A 21282-nucleotide genomic window follows, 5' to 3' on the forward strand; every position below is an offset into this window, starting at 1 on the left:
ATGCACGCGCTTACGTGCATTTTTTGTATATCAAATGTACACATTGAACTTGTCCCCTTTGACCTAAGTCACCTGACCCATTAAATCATTGTCCATCACATATTTTTGTACACTGTACTTTAAATTGGAATACATGGACCATGTTACAGATTGATATATCACATGTTTATTTAGTAAACAACTTGAAAAAAAAATGGATGGACAACCCGAAAACTAAAGCAATGTTTCCCAGCTTTTTGCCAGGAACCTTGCTTATAGGAAATGTGTTGATGTGTCAGCTCACATATCAACTTTCATATACTAGCCATACCCTACCTTCTCACCACTCAAGGATGAAAAACAAAATTATAAAGCAGCCAATCATTATATTAACTTCCATAATGATTTGCTGGGAAGAATATAGATGTACATCTTGAGGATCTCCCACGATTCATTCATCATTTTGTCTTTGCATTTTCTTTCCTGGAATGGTAGAAAACAAAAAAGAGGAATAATCAATTGCATGAAAACCCTCTCACTTGTTTCATTTATTGGTAATAATACTGAACACACTGGTTCCCCATCGATTCCATTGAAACCTGCTTTGATTTTGTCAGAACTGGTGCACTGAAGAAAAATAAATGAAAAATCTACACTAGGTTGTAGGGGTCCATTACAGATAACATACAATTATGGTTAGCAAATGGTAACTCCCAGACAGTCTGTGAGTTTGATTGAAACCATGGTAGCTACTATTGGATGTCAAAATTACAATCATAGTATCTTTATGCATCAAATCTTGTAGAATTTCACTATTAATTTTGAACTTTTCCTATATTAAATTTAAACCTTAAATGAAGAAATAAAAAAATGGAAAAGGGATATGCAAGCAGGATTCCTATTTTTTTATAATTCATTAGCCTCTAATGTTATGATTTAAAAAAACAATTTAGTCCCATTCATTACCCCAATATTGATTTGCACAGAATTGGTAGCCCATTTGGGTTTTAATAGTCACAAAAATCATAATATATGTGGCCATGCGTTATGAACATTGGTGTAACGTCACCCAAATCTAATGATAGCACACCTCTCGGTATTAAAATGTCACAACTTTAAAAATGTCCCTATCCATACAAAAGTATTATTTATTTCTGAAAGGAAATTTCATGAGGTTCCAAAAACGGCATAAAAATGAGGTAGGGTGACCTGTTATGACTGAAATGTTTGATTTTTAGGACCCCGATATACTTTATTTCAAACAACCATATTTCATTTTATCAAGATCATTTTGACATGCAAATGTATGTAGTATTCAAATATTTAAAACTTGCATTTGATGATTGGTTTTGACTTTAAATTTCTAATTAATCAAAATTAATTCATGATTCTATGGTGTGTATAGAGGTGTATTGCTATCCAAAATCAAATCAAAATCAAAGGTCTTACCCCCTTGAAAACCAAAGTTATGCATGTTTAACAACCCCATAGAGTCACATGTAATGTGGACCACAACTAGAACCCCTCTATTTTGACCCTTGTTTTATTTGTTATATCAAGTGCAGCATCGCGAATTGATACGCATAAAAGCTGATACTGTTTACCCTACTACAGCTTATACTCATCTTTCAAATGAGACTAATTTAATAACAATACATCTCCATTTGGCGGAAAAATCACATCATAATGAGTTCCTGTGCGAAAAGTTTCATATGACTTGGTGAATATTGTCAGTTAATATTGTCAGTTAATATTCAAGTTCCACACCTTCTGTAAGCTAGGACTTACAGAAGGGAAATGGGGGAATAAAATGATTGAGAAGAGATAGAATCTTTACAACCCTTTCTCCTAGGACTTTGGTGATTTGGATTGGAATAATTGCAATAATGTACATGTATACATGTATGTTTTATAGCTATCTGAGGCAGATATCTCATTTGAATTACTGATAAAAAACTGATAACATTTCTTCAACGCTTAATACACTTTGTTTCTAAACAATTAATATTCCTATCATTATAACCCAGGTCATAGGATCCAGGCATGCCCACACACTATTTATGCCCTGTTTCCACTCCCTGGATAAGACTCTTACAAGAGTTTCAAGACTCAAATGCTAAGCATACTACATAGGCTTTCACATACTACTGGGTATACATTAAACACCTGGGACGAAAGTGGCAAAGTGTGTATTTATGCCTTGCCAAAGAATGCTAGACTGTGTTGGGATTCGAACACTGACTACTTGGTGAGAGTCCAAACTGCTAAATCACAATGCTTCCATATTAAAACTCAAATATTGTGATATATCATGAACCTAAGATCGACTATCCATTGAAGTTTTAATGTCAGAGTACCGAAATTTGACGTCATCAATTTTCCAATATTGCATTTCAGCATTTACTTATACCATATTTGGGTAGAGTATGATGTAATACCAAAATCTGGTGCGAATCTGCTCATGGGGGTCTGAGATATGACCTCATGAATACATTGACTTCAATAGGGCTAATTATCAAAAGTGCTGAAATGCAAAATTTGTTGTCATCATCACTTTGGTACTCTATATCATCTTCATGTCAGTTAACACTCAGTGTGTAAAATTATGCATGAAACAAGGAATTTAATATTAAGATTAAATGAGATTAGGAGTCTTATATAACTTACTCTTTGGATTTTAACTTCTGTGTTTTGAACCAAGGAATGATGACACCAAAAGAGAATATTGGCCAGAGAATCACAAAGAAGATATGTCCAATGTAGTAGACTTCCTTGTAAACCTATTAATGATAATCATGATTACATCAAACACAGGAAAACTATGCAGTATCATGATTGAAACTGAATTTTAACCATGCAAAATATGGAGAAAAAAAATTGCATAATGGCAAGAAGCAACAATACAAAGTTACAATAATGCACTGTTAAAAAAATGAACAAAACAGACTTTGAGTGTAGACTGGTATTAAAGATCTGATAGATTTTAGCAGTTCCAGCCAAGTATAGAAGGGATGAGGAAGAGATACTAAATAGAACAAAGACAAACACATACAAAATATAAATAATCCTCAACAAAATAATAATTAATTCATTAAAAATAATAATTACTAAAGTTAGGTTCACAAAGTACTAAAACAGACATTACTAAAAGTATAATGGTAATTATAAAGTACAGACTTACCAAATGTATTTTTGACCATTTAAGTAAGACAAAGCTAACAAGTGGATATCCCATGAAGAGAAGCATACAGAATTTCAATACCACCAATTTGACAAGAGACATCAGTCGATGTTGAGAAATATTGTTGAGAATAGGCACTTTGGTAAATAGCTCTGTAGCCTGTTAAAATAAAATAAAAAAAAGGTACATATATATTGTATAGCATACCCAATGCACATTGAGATAGGTTTTCAGAATTTGAATACACTCCTGGCAAATGTAAAAAAAAATACTATTTCAATAACTTTTCATAACATTTCTCTCAACATGTGCAATAACAATGCAGATTAAATAAACAGTTAAACAGTACAATAATTCATTCCATACATGTACAGGACTTACTGTCTGAAATTTTGGTTAGTAGGCATTTGCCGTTAAAATTATTTTAAAACAAGAGTGTCGCTAGGGCAAGCACATGAATCGCCCACCTGTAACGCGGAAAATTGAGTTATTGGTCAAGCAAGAAAAGTGGAAGGTGGCAACTTGACCTTTGGACCTCAACATCAATAGGCTTCATGATTATATACCGCTTTCAAATTTTGTTGGCACCCCACTATGTTAATAAGTACAGGTATAATGTTATGTGAAAACTAGTCGGCATTTTCAGACTGGATGTCAATAAAAGAAGACATGTCCTTGTGAGTATCTAATGTTTAAATTCTTTTCTTAATTACTGTGGGGGGATAATCATTTGTACAACAAGGCAAACAAAAGACTGCATGTAAAAATGAATGTCAAGTAGTAAATTCTTTTGATACAAAATGACATTAGTCTGTTACACTGCAAATGACATTAGTCTGTTGACTCTATTATAATTATGATGCATATACTGTAGAGCGCTTAGAGACTTCTGACAAAGTAAGTATTAAGTGCTATATTAGCAAGTATAATTATTATTAATTACAGGGCATCCCAGAATAAATCATAACTGTACTTCAGTTTAAGTTGTTGCTAGCATGGTAATAAGTTTGCTTGAGATGAAAGGAAAGATATGCTTCTCTTCTTTCATTTGGAACCCATCACAACATTCATAATGCATGAATTAACTGAGTTAGTACAATAGAATGTGGTACTACCAAAACTTTCATTTGCCCAAGAAAATTATGATTTTGATTATTATCTGTAAATAAAAACGACTTTTGCAAACTGCATGTACATATTTTATTTCCTCGTTGTTCAGGACTTGCATTCCCCTTTTGACACAGAAATATGACAATTTGTTTTACTGATGTACCCACCTGAACATCAAACATGACAATGAAAAACTCAAGGATGAAATTATTGTAGTAACCAATGTGTAGGCCATGCCATGCTGCTAAAAATAGGAGAGACACTATCTGGGAGATATAGCGATTTCCTAGAAACTTCAACCTCTTGTAGACATACCTATAAAGCAAAGTAAACAAGGAAATAATAGGATAATATAAAGCATCTTATTAGAATTCTCTTTGACACAACATTCAAGGGATGACCAGGGGGTGTTTCACAAAGGGACTCAGAGTCATTCTTAAATGCCCAAGTGCATTTAATATGCAACGCGCAATCTATTTGATTAGTATGCGGTAGCGCTTGTCCTCTGATCTGAAGTACGTACATTAAGTCACATTTAAATCTTTGTGAAACATCTCTCTGGAACAATGATACGCAGTGTACACCTTTATTGCAGTTACCAAAACTTAAAATAGGCTTTATGCCTTATTTATCCGACATTATTAAGTAGCCGTTGGAAAATGAGATACAGATTTGAATTTGATAAGAAAAACTACCTCGTGTAATACAATTAAATATAAATGAATGATATAAGATAACATGTATTGACTTACCTCGCTAGCCATGTATTAGTAGAAATGTTGAATGTTGCTACCATGTCTCTAACACTCAAAGCAGTCTCAAATGCTAGAGGTTTAATCCCTGAGCAAGCTGTCCACTTTGCCTTTCCTTCCTTGTCCTTACCTGAATATGCAATGCCACTCAAGATACATACACCTTCCTACAATAAACAAAATGTAGAGATTTGTTATAAGATAAATCAATGTAGCTACAGTACACACCAATATCATGGAAAAGTCTATCAAACCAAGGTTAAATGCCACTATCATTGTAGATTTAGATTTGGAATTGTAACATAAACTGATATTTTTTAAATCCTGAAATCTAAGCTGAACAAGTTGTGTCTCTAAGGTGAGCACATAATACGTCCGCCTGTAATGCGAAATGGAGTTATTGGTCAAGCAAGAAAAGTGGAAGGTGGCGACTTCACCTTTGACTTTCTGACCTCAACTCGTGGAGATCTATGCTAGTATCATACATACCAAATCGTGAGCCTAGGTTAAGTTAAACTGAAGGTAACGCGTTTACAAGGACTGCTGGAGGGTAAGATGAAAATATGTCAGTGTGACCTTGACCTTTGACCTCAAAATCACTAGGCTTCCTGGGATCCCTGCTAGTATCATACACACCAAATTATATGAGCCTAGGTTAAATCAAAATGAAGTTATCGCATTTACCAGGAAAAGTTAACGGACAGACGGAAGGACATCGAGCGTTATACCATAATACGTCATGTCTAGGACGGGCATATGAAACCATGATAATAAGCTGGTTTTGCAAACCATGAGTCTTGCCTGATTCCATGATCAATAAAATATGCAATATGATTGTTTGATTCCTAAAGACCTTTGACCCCATCATCCTCATTGAAACTCATGTTGTATTATCAAAGGATAAAATGTACCAAGTGTGAACAAAATTGATGCAGAAATAATAAAATGAGAGCAAGTTAAACAAAAATGTAAAAAAGGATGACCATGACCTTATATCATTTGACCTTTTGACATTTGACAGAATCATTCTCATGGACAAATCTGTGATAAAACCTAAGGATCTTTACACCAAAATTTAACATAACTGATGCAAAAATAGAAGCAAGTAAAACAAAAACTTGAAAAAAATTAAGATTTTGGAACAGACTAACAGGAAAATCAATTACAGTGTACACATGTACATGTAGGTCTTTGACAAGCTTTCAGGTGAGACAAATATAAAAGCAAAGAATTATGTAAGAAATTTAATAAAATAAGTGGAGTGCCTCTGGCAGTCTCACCTGCATCGCGGGATTCAATGTAGCAGCAGTGCTGATTTTGAAAACTACTATAAAATAATTCACAAAAAACACCATTCATATAATGATACAATATTACGTTCATTGACAATAAATGACATTTGACCTTGATCATGCAACCTAAGACTTGTCAGTGATACTTGATTACCCCTATATCCACGTTTTATAAACAATATCTATAAACTTTGAAAGTTATGACAGCAATCTAATAATTACCTCCAAAATGGCCAAAGTTCAATGACCTTAAATGACCTTTCACCTTGATCATGTGACCTGAAACTCGCACAGGATGTTCAGCGACAATTGATTACTCTTCTGTCCAAGTTTCATGAATCAGATCCATAAACTTTTAAAGTTATGATGGTAACTCAACAGATACCCCCAACTCAGCCAAAGTTCATTGACCCTAAATGACCTTTGACCTTGGTCATGTGACCCGAAATTCTGGCAGGAAGTTCAGTGATACTTCATTAACCTTATGGCCAAGTTTCATGAATTAGGTCTATATACTTTCTAAGTTATGCTCTCATTTCGAAAACTTAACCTTCGGTTAAGATTTGGTGTTGACGCAACCACCGCCGTCACAAAAGCGGCGCCTACAAAGTCTCACTCTGCTTTGCAGGTGAGACAAAAAACTACAACATAAATAAGAAATTGATTTTTTTACCAGAATTTTTTCAAATACAATAGTTAAGAATGCCTTAAAACATATTTTCACTCAAAATTACCATTCCACTGCAATAGCGTGATTTGCGTCCAAGATCTTAAGGGGGGCACAATAGCGTAAATATCTTTAGTGAATGTATATCATGGGGAAAGATTTCCTACATGTAGGTACAGACATAAATCCTAACGGATTCTTTAACCTATCTACTACCTCTCGTTTAACAATGCTGCCATGTTCACAAATCATTATAAATCAAATACAAAATGTTCATGTCATATTGTATGGCAACATATATGTTTATTATTTTGGTATATTGGAATGTTTTTCCAAAGCTTAGACAGGCTTATTAATTGAAAACAATGATTACTAAAATCTTACAGAAATCAACCAGAATGTCACATATTTGTTGATGGTGAACCTTCCAAATAGACAAATGTAGAAGAGCTTGTACAGGAATGATGATTGCTAAAAGGAGAATGAAAAAAAAAGAAGTGAAAGATCATTATATATTCTTGTTTTTTGCATCCGTTTTCAAACAAGTTTTGTGGTTTTATAAACCAATGACCTTTTTCTCTCTTTTGACATGAACTGATCTACTAGTACCTTGTTATTGCATTTTTTTCCAAAGTGATTTCATCTTGTCTGCCATGACCAAAATTAGGGTCAATATCATATAATGGACCCTAATTTTGGTCATTCTACTTTGAGAACTTTGCTTGCCCAATATGGGCAAGAAGTTTTGGTCTTTACTACAAAACACTTGCCTGACTCTAACTTTTACTTGCCCGGGCAAGTGCTTATGTAGCACCCTGGTCAATATAAATACCAAAATATGTTCATTGATTCTGTTGGTCTATTACTTCTGCTCATCTGAGACTCATGCCAAATGATCAGTGACACTTGATCATCCTTATATTCAAGTTTCATGAAAAAGATACTTTATATGGCATTTCAAAAAGTAAGCCTTGGTTAAAAAGTTGACTATGCCAGTGTGATTGGAAAAGCAGGGCCTATGTCTTGCTTCTACTATGCAGGCAAGTCAAAACTTGTCATGGACACAAAATTATTCTTAATGTCATGAAAGAGTATCTTCTCTTAAATAATTCTATTCTATTTTCATATGGCATGTATTTAATCTTGATAAACCAGGAGGTATTCTATGCTGTGATGTACATGTAAGATTAAATGTGCCAAAAATTAATAGCATGACTGCAATGAATGAATCCACATGTCCATGAAGCCGTTATCCTAGAAAACTTGTAGTACAGTCCGACCTCTCTTATCCGGCCTCCCCTTATCCGGATCTATTATCCGAACGCACACTTGCCGAGATGTTTTTTTTTATTTAATCTAGTACCGGTACGTGAGGAAATGAGCTTTTAATCTAAACTCAATCCTATACGTAAACTCGCTTTGATTACATATATTTCCCGACATAGTCACCCTACACCAAACATATTTTTTATGAAAATTATCTCACCCAAATCACCAATAGAACTTTAGGAAGGATAATTTCCAGTAAATCAGGGTGCAGCGCAAACATTTCATCACGTTTCTCTTTTTGCTTCACGGGAAAAACAACACAAGTCTTGCTAGCTAACTTTAGGCCTCAATACGGAAAGCGCCATCCATCATGTTTTAGCCTACAGTCAGTGTAACAATGGCTGACATTGCGAAGCTGCGATACCCGCCGCGATGATCTAATGTTAAAACTTGGTTTCATCGAGTCATTCTCTTTCTTTCAAGGTATGCTCGATGTATACCTCAGTCATTTTAGCAGGTAAATTATCCAAGAGTTGGCCATCGATCAACTTCATTTTCATAAAAACACTGCCTATAATTTGAATTGACTCTGCAGTGAATATTGTCTTTACCGTACGCCCACTACAATAGTGTAGCTACCGCCGGTGGCCTGGGGAGGCAGCCAGCAGCACAGCTGCATGTATTTGATATTGGGTCTCCCAGATCCGGATAAATCCCTTATCCGGATTGGTGCTGGTCCCAACGTGTCCGGATAAGAGAGGTCGGACTGTAAATTACAAAATACCTAATGTGTTAAATTACCATGAGAATTGGTACATATATTAAGTAGATACATTTAGTATCAATGTTTCATGTATTCCACTACGGTAAATGTCAGAAAGTGGCAAAATGAGTCCAAAAAAATTATCGGACATAACATGGCGTACGGGTATTATTTCCTTTTAAAATGATTTTCACTATTGTTCCTTTAATTTTAAGGGACTTTTGTTTTAGGCAGTTGCCCCCCCCCCCCCCCATCTGTATACCAGTACTGTTGGATAATGACATGTTTGACAATGCTGGCAACTTGGACCCTGGATTCATTCATTGTGGCACAACTTGGACCCTGGATTCATTCATTGTGACACAACTTGGACCCTGGATTCATTCATTGTGGCACAACTTGGACCCTGGATTCATTCATTGTGATGCAACTTGGACCCTGGATTCATTCATTGTGACACAACTTGGACCCTGGATTCATTCATTGTGACACAACTTGGACCCTGGATTCATTCATTGTGGCACAACTTGGACCCTGGATTCATTCATTGTGATGCAAATTGGACCATGGATTCATTCATTGTGACACAACTTGGACCCTGGATTCATTCATTGTGACACAACTTGGACCCTGGATTCATTCATTGTGATGCAACTTGGACCCTGGATTCATTCATTGTGATGCAACTTGGACCCTGGATTCATTCATTGTGACACAACTTGGACCCTGGATTCATTCATTGTGGCACAACTTGGACCCTGGATTCATACATTGTGACACAACTTGGACCCTGGATTCATTCATTGTGGCATAACTTGGACCCTGGATTCATTCATTGTGGCACAACTTGGACCCTGGATTCATTCATTGTGATGCAAATTGGACCATGGATTCATTCATTATGATGCAACTTGGACCCTGAATTCATTCATTGTGACACAACTTGGACCCTGAATTCATTCATTGTGACACAACTTGGACCCTGGATTCATTCATTGTGACACAACTTGGACCCTGGATTCATTCATTGTTACACAACTTGGATCCTGGATTCATTCATTGTGACACAACTTGGACCCTGGATTCATTCATTGTGGCACAAATGGCATTACATCAAAGAAAATAGTATCTCATGATTATTCCAGCAAATGTTAAAAGGTACACACTTCAAAACCAAGTAAAATAGAAACCTACAGCAAATTCTTCAGTGACGAGATAAGTAGCAGGAAATGATGGTACAAGTAAGATTTCAATGATGAAGTAAATCATGCCGATTGTTAAGATTCTCATAGCAGGTTGAAGAGTGTCTGAAGGCTTGCCACTTTCATTATCAAGTAGTTTACCATCCATGTAGTCACGGTATTGACGTAAAGGATACTGGGAAAGTACAAAAAACAATGTCGTACACTAGAAGTATCAATAATAGTTAGCAATGTATGAGAACACAATTACCATGCCAACAAAGTACAAAAAAAATCATATTATATCAATCCCGAAATTTATTACAATTTGATTTTTCAATCATTTATAATATTTACTTCAAAATCAATTACAATTTATCCTAAATATGCAAAATTATATCAAGGAAAAAAGCGGATCTTCAACAAATGAATGGCAGGCCAACAAAATTCCTTTTCACATTTACTGTTAATAGATACATTATTTTAAAACCCTAATAGGACTGGGTTATTTGAGATGTATTGAGGACGATGCCCCCCCCCTACTGATCTCTGCCACCATTCGTGTGATTGAGGACGATGCCCCCCCCTACTGATCTCTGCCACCATTCGTGTGATTGAGGACGATGCCCCCCCCCTACTGATCTCTGCCACCATTCGTGTGATTGAGGACGATGCCCCCCCCCTACTGATCTCTGCCACCATTCGTGTGATTGAGGACGATGCCCCCCCCCTACTGATCTCTGCCACCATTCGTGTGATTGAGGACGATGCCCCCCCCTACTGATCTCTGCCACCATTCGTGTGATTGTACCAAACTTTGGCATGCACATTCTTTACCACATAAACTACAAGCCAGTCAAGCCTACAAATGTCAAAAAAATAATCATTTATTCTGCATGTGCAAATTTATTCATAAATATCATTATTTGCATATATTTAAAGGGGTAGTTCACCCTCTAGAAAAGTTTGTGGTAAAAATAGCAGAAAAAATCATATCATATTAGATGGCTCAGAATGGAATACGAGAAATATTTCAAGAGTTTGGGCAAATATTCCACAAAACGCAGATGAGTAATATACATGTACTTCTGGAATTCCATGAAATAAGCCATCCAATATAATTATTATCATTTATCCTACCCCACTCCCCCCCACTCAAAAATAAAGAAGGGAGAAATTTGGTTAAACAAATCATATCAATTATCACATTATGGCATCATTACTTAAAGATAAATTTTGTCGTTGACATGCTACTATAGTTCATTATGACGTCAGTTGGTGCCATTGTGCTCTATGCTGCGAATCGCATTGCTTTCATTGTTGTGTGCATTGTATATTTCACGCATTCGTGCATGCACACGAGACTATTGAATATGGTCTCATATTCAATAGAAAATATTGTACAGGAGCCTATGGAATATTTGTCGGATTTCGGTCTTTTCTAGGGATACACTCTGATAGTGCACAGGCCATTGATGCAGACTAAAATACTCTATATAGATGATTTTAAAAAATATCGAAGGCTTGAGAAATATCTGATAAAGATTAAGAAAGCAGGGTGCGACAACACCAGGGCAAGTGAAAATGACGTGTGGGCAAGCATTTCTCTAGGTTAATTGCCCAATTTGGCAAGTTGCTGTTTTGAAAAAAATAAAATAAAATGACAGTAAATTTCAATAAATTTTGGATAAATCACAACTATTGTCCAATTATCTCTCATACAATATCAAACCAGTGCCAATTTATTGATAACTTATCACCAGGTAGCTCTTTCTAAGAACGTCTATGGGGACTACCATCTTACACTCTAATACACTGTGTGCATGCACCAATATCTTGCGCAAATTGCTGATGACGAAGGCTGGGGGAACCCATTATTTCGCGGTGTGCGCATCCTCTATACGGTTACACTTCGTAATTCCGAAGGTTCTTTATTCCGAAAACATGCAAATTGCCTATACCTCGATGTTCATTAATCCGAAAATGTAAAAGGATTCGTTAATCCGAACATTTGTGGCGTTATTCCAAAGGTTTGATAATCCGAAAACGAAATAAGGTTCGATGTTCTGAAGATTCATTAATCCGAAAACAAAATAAGGTTCATTAATCTGAAAACGAAATAAGGTTCGTTGTTCCTAAGGTTCACTAGTCCGAAAATGAAATAAGGTTTGTTAATTATTTGGATTTCGGACTAACGAACCTTCGGAATTATGAACCTCATTTCGCTTTCGGATTTCACGAATCTTCGGAATTACAAACCTCAATTCGTTTTCGGACTAACGAACCTTCGGAATAAAAACCTCATTTCGTTTTGGGACAAACAAACCTTCGGAATTTCGAACTTTCGGAAATACGAACCTTTGGAATAATGAACCTTCGGAATATCCGAAGCTTCGTTATTCCGAAGGTTCGGAATTACGAATGTATGCGCCTCTATACATCGGCTCTACGTTATAAGCGAGCCAGCTGCACCAATTCGGCCTAAGTAAATGAGTCGTCAGACTAAAATTGGTAATATTTGTCATCATGATAGGCAGTGACATAATTTTATTGCTCTAAAGGTAGTGTGAGTGAAGCTACTAGTGAAACTTAGTAAGAATTAGCAGATCCATTTCTAAGATGGCAATAAGAACTGATATCATGACTTTCCCGAAAATAAACTTATAGACCTATGTGTGTTTTCTACATTACATGATTCTCATATGTTGTTATTTCTCTTGACCTTTAAAATCGAGTGAAGTTCCATCATAAAAGAATAATTTAGAGCAAAAGAATAGAAAAAGGGCAAGTGATAGAAACAGTTTTGTAGAGGCCTGGGAATTTATTAAAATTTTTACTTTGGGATTTGTAATTTCATAAATGAGCAGCTACCCCATATGTTATGTAAAATAAAATGCATGAATTTCATTTTTTTAATGGTTCCTGATGACTTATTCTTGATTTCTTTTCATGATCAGATGTGAAATAATTTGTCTATTGATATCCAGAAGGTACAGTAAAAAACTTTTTCTTTTTTTTTTTTAAATGACATTTTATTAGTTTTTTACCATTCACTATGTAGGAATGCTGCTCGCGCATGACGTCACAAATAAAATAATTACAATTCTAAAAACTTTTTAATTTTTTGATGGATTTTTCTAAAACCTTCGGCAACATTTTTAAATTATTTTTTCTGCTTTTTTACAACAAACTTTTTGTCATGGTGAACTTCTTCTTTAACACCAAATTTTACTTCAAATTTTCACTTTTTCCCCCAGAAGTCATCTTTGTATTCCTATTTAAAGGATAAAGAAAAATTGCAAAACATTTCCCTTATGTATTTATTTGTTTTTTATCTCGAGAGGTTTTCATTGTTTTTTCAATGGAGATTAATACAAACCATTTAACAACTGAATTAAACCCTGAATTGATTAAGCAGAGCAATTAGAATTTTAAAAATTCACCCTTTTCATAAATTTCATCTCCCATAGACTCTCTACACAAAGTATAAAAATGAGCCACTTTTGACATAAAATTGTCTCATAAAGTCATGTGGTGTTGCGATGCTGTAGTATCGTAACAAGCGAAATTTGTCTCAAAAGTTGTGGGGTTAAAGCATACACGTGGGCTCTTTCATACAATTCATTCTAAGACCATAAGTGACTTGATTGCAGACCTCAATCTCGTCCATGCTACTAACAAAAGATATTTAATAATATGCTTGCTTTCAAGTTAAATGTGACACACAGTTCCCCTGATAAGGTGATTTCCAAATCCCAATAGCAGTTTAAAAAAATATTGGTTAAATTGCAATACAAATCAAAAAGCTCATGAATAGTTTGTGTTAGAAACAGGACACCAAGCATGTTTACAAATTTAGCACTATGCCCAGAGTCAATTAAAGGAATATACGATTCTTTAAGAAATTCAATATTTGCACGTATTTTAGTGTCCTGTTATCATTGAATCCATGGTTATGGGTGTTTCTGCATGATTTTTGCAGTAAAAAATATTCTTGCTTTCACTCATTAACAGCATAAAGAATCTAAACATTGTTGAGAAACCATTAAAGAGATACTAGTAGTCAACAGTCACAGGGATACAATGTTCTGATGCTTGAGTTTTAAACACTTATTATTCAGATGTTCTATTATCACCCCAGCTGAAAGGGAAGCAGCAAGACTCCTCTCTTTCTTAACAAATCCCATCTCTTGGTTGTTTTCATCTCTACTTTTACCTTCTATTTTTATCATAAGTTTCATCTCTTAGTATCACATAAAATGTGGGAATCTTTTTTTCACAGATAAATGGGAGCTAAACAAATGCTGTTCATCATCATGTCTTGAGATAAAATTTGTGACTCCCAGCTGCAAAGCTTTGGAAAATTACACAAATTAACTTGCATATCGTGTCAAGTAATATTCAGGAACCTGATATTATTCATAAATCCAGCAATAATTGCATTTCTGGCCATTTTTTTTTATTGTATGTATGGGTTGATTATCATGCAAATGGAAATTATTTAATAGACTCAAGAAGAATTATGTTAGATGGAAGGATACTAACCTGTGGTCCAGTTAAGAGATAGCCAAAAAAGAAAGAATAGCTGACAATCTCTAAGAGGCCTGGTGATTCCTTGAAACATAATGACTTCTGCTCTGAACTTAGCTTCTCCTGTCAAAGTTTATCAATCAATAAATGACTAATCAAGCAATGATACTGGTTAAATAATAGGAATTTATAGTTGATAGAAAGGAACTAATAGACAACTGGCAATCATCTTTCTGTTTTGCACATTGATTTTCATTATTTCAATTGCTACAATATAATTGGGTTACATTCGTAATTCAAAAGGTTCGTTAAATATTCCAAACGTTTGAATATTCCAAAGGTTTGTTATTCAGAAGGTTTGAAATTCTGAGGGTTCATAATTCCGAAGGTTTGTTAATCCGATAACGCAATAAGGTTTGTTATTCCTAAGATTCCTTTACAAGTCCGAAAACGAGAAAAAGGTTAGTTAATCTGAAGATTCATTAGTCAAAAAAATAAATAAGGTTTGTTTTTCCGAAAATGAAATTAATCTATTTTAGTAACAAAATGGAGTTGTATTAAAATATAACAGGATATTATGCAATAATAGTTTCAACGGAGGATGATATATGTGTATATGGTGGTCAAAGCATGTATTGACACGTGGATCAAGCATCTTACTTTTGATTTTCTCTGAGCAATTGCTGCCAGACCAAATGGATTAAGAATGTTGGAGACTGTGTATTGTTCACAACAGACCTTCATTTTTGAGGAGCGCGATCGCCCTCCTAAAAAAAAAAAAAAAAAAAAAAACCCTAAAATTTCACATCTTTAAATCCATGAAATGGCCTTCTTTTTTCCATAATTCCTTGAAATTACTTTGATTTAGTTGAAAACTATCAGAAAAATGAAGAATATTCATATCTTACATGTATCTCAAGGAATTAGTGAAAAATTAAGGCCATTTCATGGATCTAAAGATGTAAAATGTGAAATTTTAGCTTTTTTTTTTTTTAGCAGGAGCGCGTACGACATCTTGTAAACGTACGTGACCCAGGCCTAGTTTCACCACATATTAATTAATAGCTATTCTGAGGAGCTCAATTGAGCTCCTGAACAAAATAAGGAGAGCGATTTATTGAGCTCCACGAAATTATAAACGTGAAGGACTGTCACATGTGCATTACATCAATTTTTCGGATTAAAAAATCTTCGGAATAATGAACCGTCAGAATAACGAACCCTATTTTTTGGGGGGATTGAACAACCTTCGGAAAACCCCACTAATGTTCAGATTAACAAACCCTTTTTTCATTTCCAGAGTTACGAACATCGAGGTGTAGGCAACTTACGTGTTTCGGATTTACAAACCTTCACAATTACAAAGTGTATCTGTATAATTATCTTGGTTATGAAGTTTATAGAACAAGGGTTTATGACAGAAGGCAACAGAGATACCTAGCTGCCAACCTATTTCAAAGGGACAACGCTAGATGATTATTATTATTACAATAAATTAATTCACTATTATACACCTACACTGTAATACTGCAGTATTTTGACAGACAAGAAAGTGTTGACACAAGCAACTTTCTACAGAGTGGAAATACCATGTGAGCAAAATGATGGACAGTACTATCTAAATGTTTGCATGAATCATATTGCCAGAAACTCTTAGTAATTGCCTTCTGTCTTACATGCTTATTCCATATTAAATCAAAGTTTACTTTGATCTCAGTTTGAGAATTAATTGTCTGTTCATGCTAAGATGAATTATGTGTGATACTGATTCCCTTACATTTAGATTAACTAATTTGAGATATTCGTAGGTAATTTTTTAAATTGACATTGGCTTTTATAGCACTATGTCATCAATCATACGTGTACTTCCAACTTAAAACAAGAGTTTCGCTAGGGCGAGCACATAATACGCCCGTCTGTAACACAGACAATAGAGTTATTGGTCAAGCACGAAAAGTATAAGGTAGTGACTTCACCTTTGACCTTCTGACCTCAAAATCAATAGGCTTCCTGGGATCCATATTAGTATCATACACACCAAATTATAAGAACCTAGGTTAAGCTCAACTAAAGTTATCGTGTTAACCAGGACTGCAGAAGGGCAAGATAAAAACATGTCACTGTGATCTTGACCTTCTGACCTCAAAATCATTAGGCTTCCTGGGATCCATGCTAGTATCATACACACCAAATTAAAAGAGCATAGGTTAAGTCAAACTGAAGTTATCGCATTAACAAGGAAAAGTTAACAGACGGAAAGACGGACGTACACCGAGCGTGATACCATAATACGTCCTGTCCAGGACGGGCGTATAAAACTACTAGTAAAGGAAATACTATGATGTTGCCACTACTTACCACAGGTTTATGCCCATCATAAAGATCAAAAGCTACTGAGATCATTCGTAGAGTCAAGATACATTGGGGTGTAGTCCAGTTCATATCATAGTCATTAGAAGCAAAGATGGCGTATGAAACCAACAGATAACCCTGAATTAAAAACAAACATCTGCATGTAGTTCAGTTTATTCAGTCAAAAGACCTCATTGCTGTGTTTTAAGTCAAAATGTGACTCATGCTCCATGATCAGTGATACTTGATAACCCCTATATGTCCAAGTTTCATAAAATAAATCCTTATGCATGTACTTTCAGTAATGTTTACATTTCAAAAACTTAACCTTGGTTACGATTTGATGTTGACCATGCTGCAGCAGTTAGAAAGGAAGCGCCTACAGTAGGCCTAGCTTCTGATTTGCAGGGTGAAACAACAGATATAATACAAGGTTGATGTCTAGTGGTTACAAGTCTTGTCTTTCAATGAGAGTAACATTGGTTCTAATCTCAGCCACAGCGTGTTTTCTTTCAGCAAGAAATTTATCCTCTTTGTGCTGCACTCAACCTAGGTGAGGTGAATGAATACCCTAGCAGGATTAATTACTTGAATGCACCAAATGCCTTTGGCAACTGGAGCTCCAGTTGGGGTAATATATAGTGTGCTAATGAATAAGAAACTAGATAATCGTTCCTCAGAAATGCTATACAGTGGTGCTCAAAAGTTAGTGAGCCCAACAGAGAATCAACATTTTTAAGTGTTCAAATTCTGCCATCTTTTAGATATTGTAAAGTCAGGTAATAGAATATTACATTCAGCATATAGTTTGATCCTCTGAGCTCGCTGGACATTGTGGTGTTCACTCGGCATGAACTAGGGTATTTTCTTGTTTGGTTCACTAACTTGTACATGTATATAATTAAGATTTACTTTCCTTTCCAAATTCACCAAATATTTATAAGAATTGGATGGGAATGTGCTCAGGCTCATATAGTATCTTTAAAGTCTCATGTACTAATCTACAAATTAAACAAAATATGGGTGGGGGTATTTCCTACATGTCTATTGAATTTTTAATTGTCAAAAGTCATTCAGTATTTGTCAAATCTATTAAAGTTATAGTGAAGATTTTTTTGTAGAAAATTCTACATGCTGATGATTTACATACCAGATTAAATAGAAAGGAAATGATAACTGATGATCCAGTACCACCAACAAGGAAGAGAAGGATGTAGTTGAACAGAGAACAAAAGAAAAGATATCCTGTATCCATTCCTATAGCAAAAAAACAAAATAAAAAACAGCATTGCCTTTTCTCTTCAAAATTATTCAGTAGGTACATGCATATTTTGCCACTTAAGATCATAACAGTACTTAATTAAAGGTCAAGTCCACCCCAGAAAAATGTTGATTTGAATAAATCAAACAAGCATACATGTATTGCTGAAATCAGACAAGCATAATGCTGAAAATTTCATCAAAATCGGATGTAAAATAAGAAAGAATTATGACATTTTTAAGTTTTGCTTATTTAAAAAAAAACAGTGATATGCACAACTCAGTGACATGCAAAATGAGACAGTCGAGATGTCCCTCACTTACCATTTCTTTAGTTTTTTTATTATTTGAATTACACAATATTTCATTTTTTACAGATTTAACAATAAGGACCACCTTGATTGAACCATACAGTTAAACAATGCTAATTGCACATGTTGAGGGAGGAATGAATTGTTGTTTCACATGACAGCAGGAAGAAAATTGGAATATTTCATATTCCATATGGATAGAATACAAAGAAATAGTGAGTGAGTGATGTCATCAGTCTCCTCATTTGCATACCGACAAAGATGTGAATATACAACTGTTTTGTGAAATTAAGCGAAAGTTTAAAATGCCAGAACTTTCTTATTTTACATCCAATTTTGATAAAATTTTCAGCGTTATGCTTATATTGGATTATTCTCTTTTTAATCAAATCAACTTTTTGTTGGGGTGGACTTGTCCTTGTCCTTTCTAAGTGTAGAAACCCTGGGTTTCAAGGGCAGAGCCCCCCCCCCCAAAAAAAAAAAAAACATTCCTTGTCATGAAATTGACTTTTATTTATTTTTATTCACTTTTATTTATAATGCCTCAGGTTGATGGTTTAATTGTACACATATTCCTTGCTTAAACAAGGGCTCTATCTAAGACCAGTTGTAATTGGTTTAATGAAGTTCTAAAATATAATAAAAATACACTATTTTGCATATAAACTCATATTTCAAGAAAGTTACCATTATTTGTTAAACATTTTTTTTTATACAAACTAAGATAAATGGTTGTCAGTTTTTGGTAGATTTAGTGACTGGCCTTGAGAACATAAAAAATAATGCCAACAACAAAATCATATTAGTCTTTACACAAGGGCAATATATGTTTTTTAATTGTAGTATTTTTCTATGTTCCCCAAAAGAAGAGTCAGTCAATATCTTTATCATAATCCAAATCAGACATCTATAGTCAGGCAGCATACAATGTATGTCATGACTTAACGGCTATTTCGAGAAAATGACCAAGTCTCTCCCCCAGAATAAAACCAGATTACAATATCCCCCTCTCACTCCAACCCTCTCCCCCAGAATAAAACCAAATTACAATATCCCCCTCTCACTCCAACCCTCTCCCCCAGAATAAAACCTGATTACAATATCCCCCTTTCCCCCAGAATAAAACCAGATTACAATATCCCCCTCTCACTCCAACCCTCTCCCCCAGAATAAAACCAGATTACAATATCCCCCTCTCACTCCAACCCTCTCCCCCAGAATAAAACCTGATTACAATATCCCCCTGTCACTCCAACCCTCTCCCCCAGAATAAAACCAGATTTCAATATCCCCCTCTCACTCCAACCCTCTCCCCCAGAATAAAACCAGATTACAATATCCCCCTCTCACTCCAACCCTCTCCCCCAGAATAAAACCAGATAATAATATCCCCCTTTCCCCCAGAATAAAACCAGATTACAATACCCCCTCTCACTCCAACCCTCTCCCCAGAATAAAACCAGATTACAATATCCCCCTCTCACTCCAACCCTCTCCCCCAGAATAAAACCAGATTACAATATCCCCCTCTCACTCGAACCCTCTCCCCCAGAATAAGACCAGATTACAATATCCCCTTTCACTCCAACCCTCTCCCCAGAATAAAGCCAGATTACAATATCCCCCTCTCAATCCAACCCTCTCCCCCAGAATAAAACCAGATTACAATATCCCCCTCTCACTCCAACCCTCTCCCCCAGAATAAAACCAAATTACAATATCCCCCTCTCACTCCAACCCTCTCCCCCAGAATAAAACCAGATTACAATATCCCCCTCTCACTCCAACCCTCTCCCCCAGAATAAGACCAGATTACAATATCCCCTTTCACTCCAACCCTCTCCCCAGAATAAAACCAGATTACAATATCCCCCTCTCACTCCAACCCTCTCCCCCAGAATAAGACCAGATTACAATATCCCCTTTCACTCCAACCCTCTCCCCCAGAATAAGACCAGATTACAATATCCCCTTTCACTCCAACCCTCTCCCCAGAATAAAACCAGATTACAATATCCCCCTCTCAATCCAACCCTCTCCCCCAGAATAAAACCAGATTACAATATCCCCCTCTCACTCCTACCCTCTCCCCCAGAATTAGACCAGATTACAATATCCCCTTTCACTCCAACCCTCTCCCCAGAATAAAACCAGATTACAATATCCCCCTCTCAATCCAACCCTCTCCCCCAGAATAAAACCAGATTACAATATCCCCCTCTCACCCCAACCCTCTCCCCCAGAATAAAACCAGATTACAATATCCCCCTCTCACTCGAACCCTCTCCCCCAGAATAAGACCAGATTACAATATCCCCTTTCACTCCAACCCTCTCCCCAGAATAAAACCAGATTACAATATCCCCCTCTCAATCCAACCCTCTCCCCCAGAATAAAACCAGATTACAATATCCCCCTCTCACTCCAACCCTCTCCCCCAGAATAAAACCAGATTACAATATCCCCCTCTCACTCGAACCCTCTCCCCCAGAATAAGACCAGATTACAATATCCCCTTTCACTCCAACCCTCTCCCCAGAATAAAACCAGATTACAATATCCCCCTCTCAATCCAACCCTCTCCCCCAGAATAAAACCAGATTACAATATCCCCCTCTTACTCCAACCCTCTCCC

At 35.7% G+C, this 21282-nt stretch overlaps 1 protein-coding gene across 1 annotated transcript in view; it reads right to left on the minus strand.

Annotated features, from left to right (window-relative positions):
• Positions 1-301: 301 nt before the first annotated feature.
• The window catches only part of LOC121427538 (lysophospholipid acyltransferase 5-like), a 30798-nt gene continuing 9817 nt past the window's right edge, over positions 302-21282 (minus strand). Inside the window, exons 3-12 of the mRNA XM_041623983.1 lie at positions 18227-18333; positions 17083-17214; positions 14740-14847; positions 10208-10390; positions 7366-7452; positions 5023-5189; positions 4438-4585; positions 3161-3319; positions 2647-2759; positions 302-462 (exon numbers count right to left, since the gene is read on the minus strand). Of these exons, the coding sequence (XP_041479917.1) occupies positions 438-462; positions 2647-2759; positions 3161-3319; positions 4438-4585; positions 5023-5189; positions 7366-7452; positions 10208-10390; positions 14740-14847; positions 17083-17214; positions 18227-18333 (1229 nt within the window). The 3' untranslated portion in view covers positions 302-437. The remainder of the gene's footprint in view (positions 463-2646; positions 2760-3160; positions 3320-4437; positions 4586-5022; positions 5190-7365; positions 7453-10207; positions 10391-14739; positions 14848-17082; positions 17215-18226; positions 18334-21282) is intronic.

Source organism: Lytechinus variegatus, chromosome 14 (assembly GCF_018143015.1).
Source record: "Lytechinus variegatus isolate NC3 chromosome 14, Lvar_3.0, whole genome shotgun sequence".
Lineage (NCBI taxonomy): Eukaryota > Metazoa > Echinodermata > Echinoidea > Temnopleuroida > Toxopneustidae > Lytechinus > Lytechinus variegatus.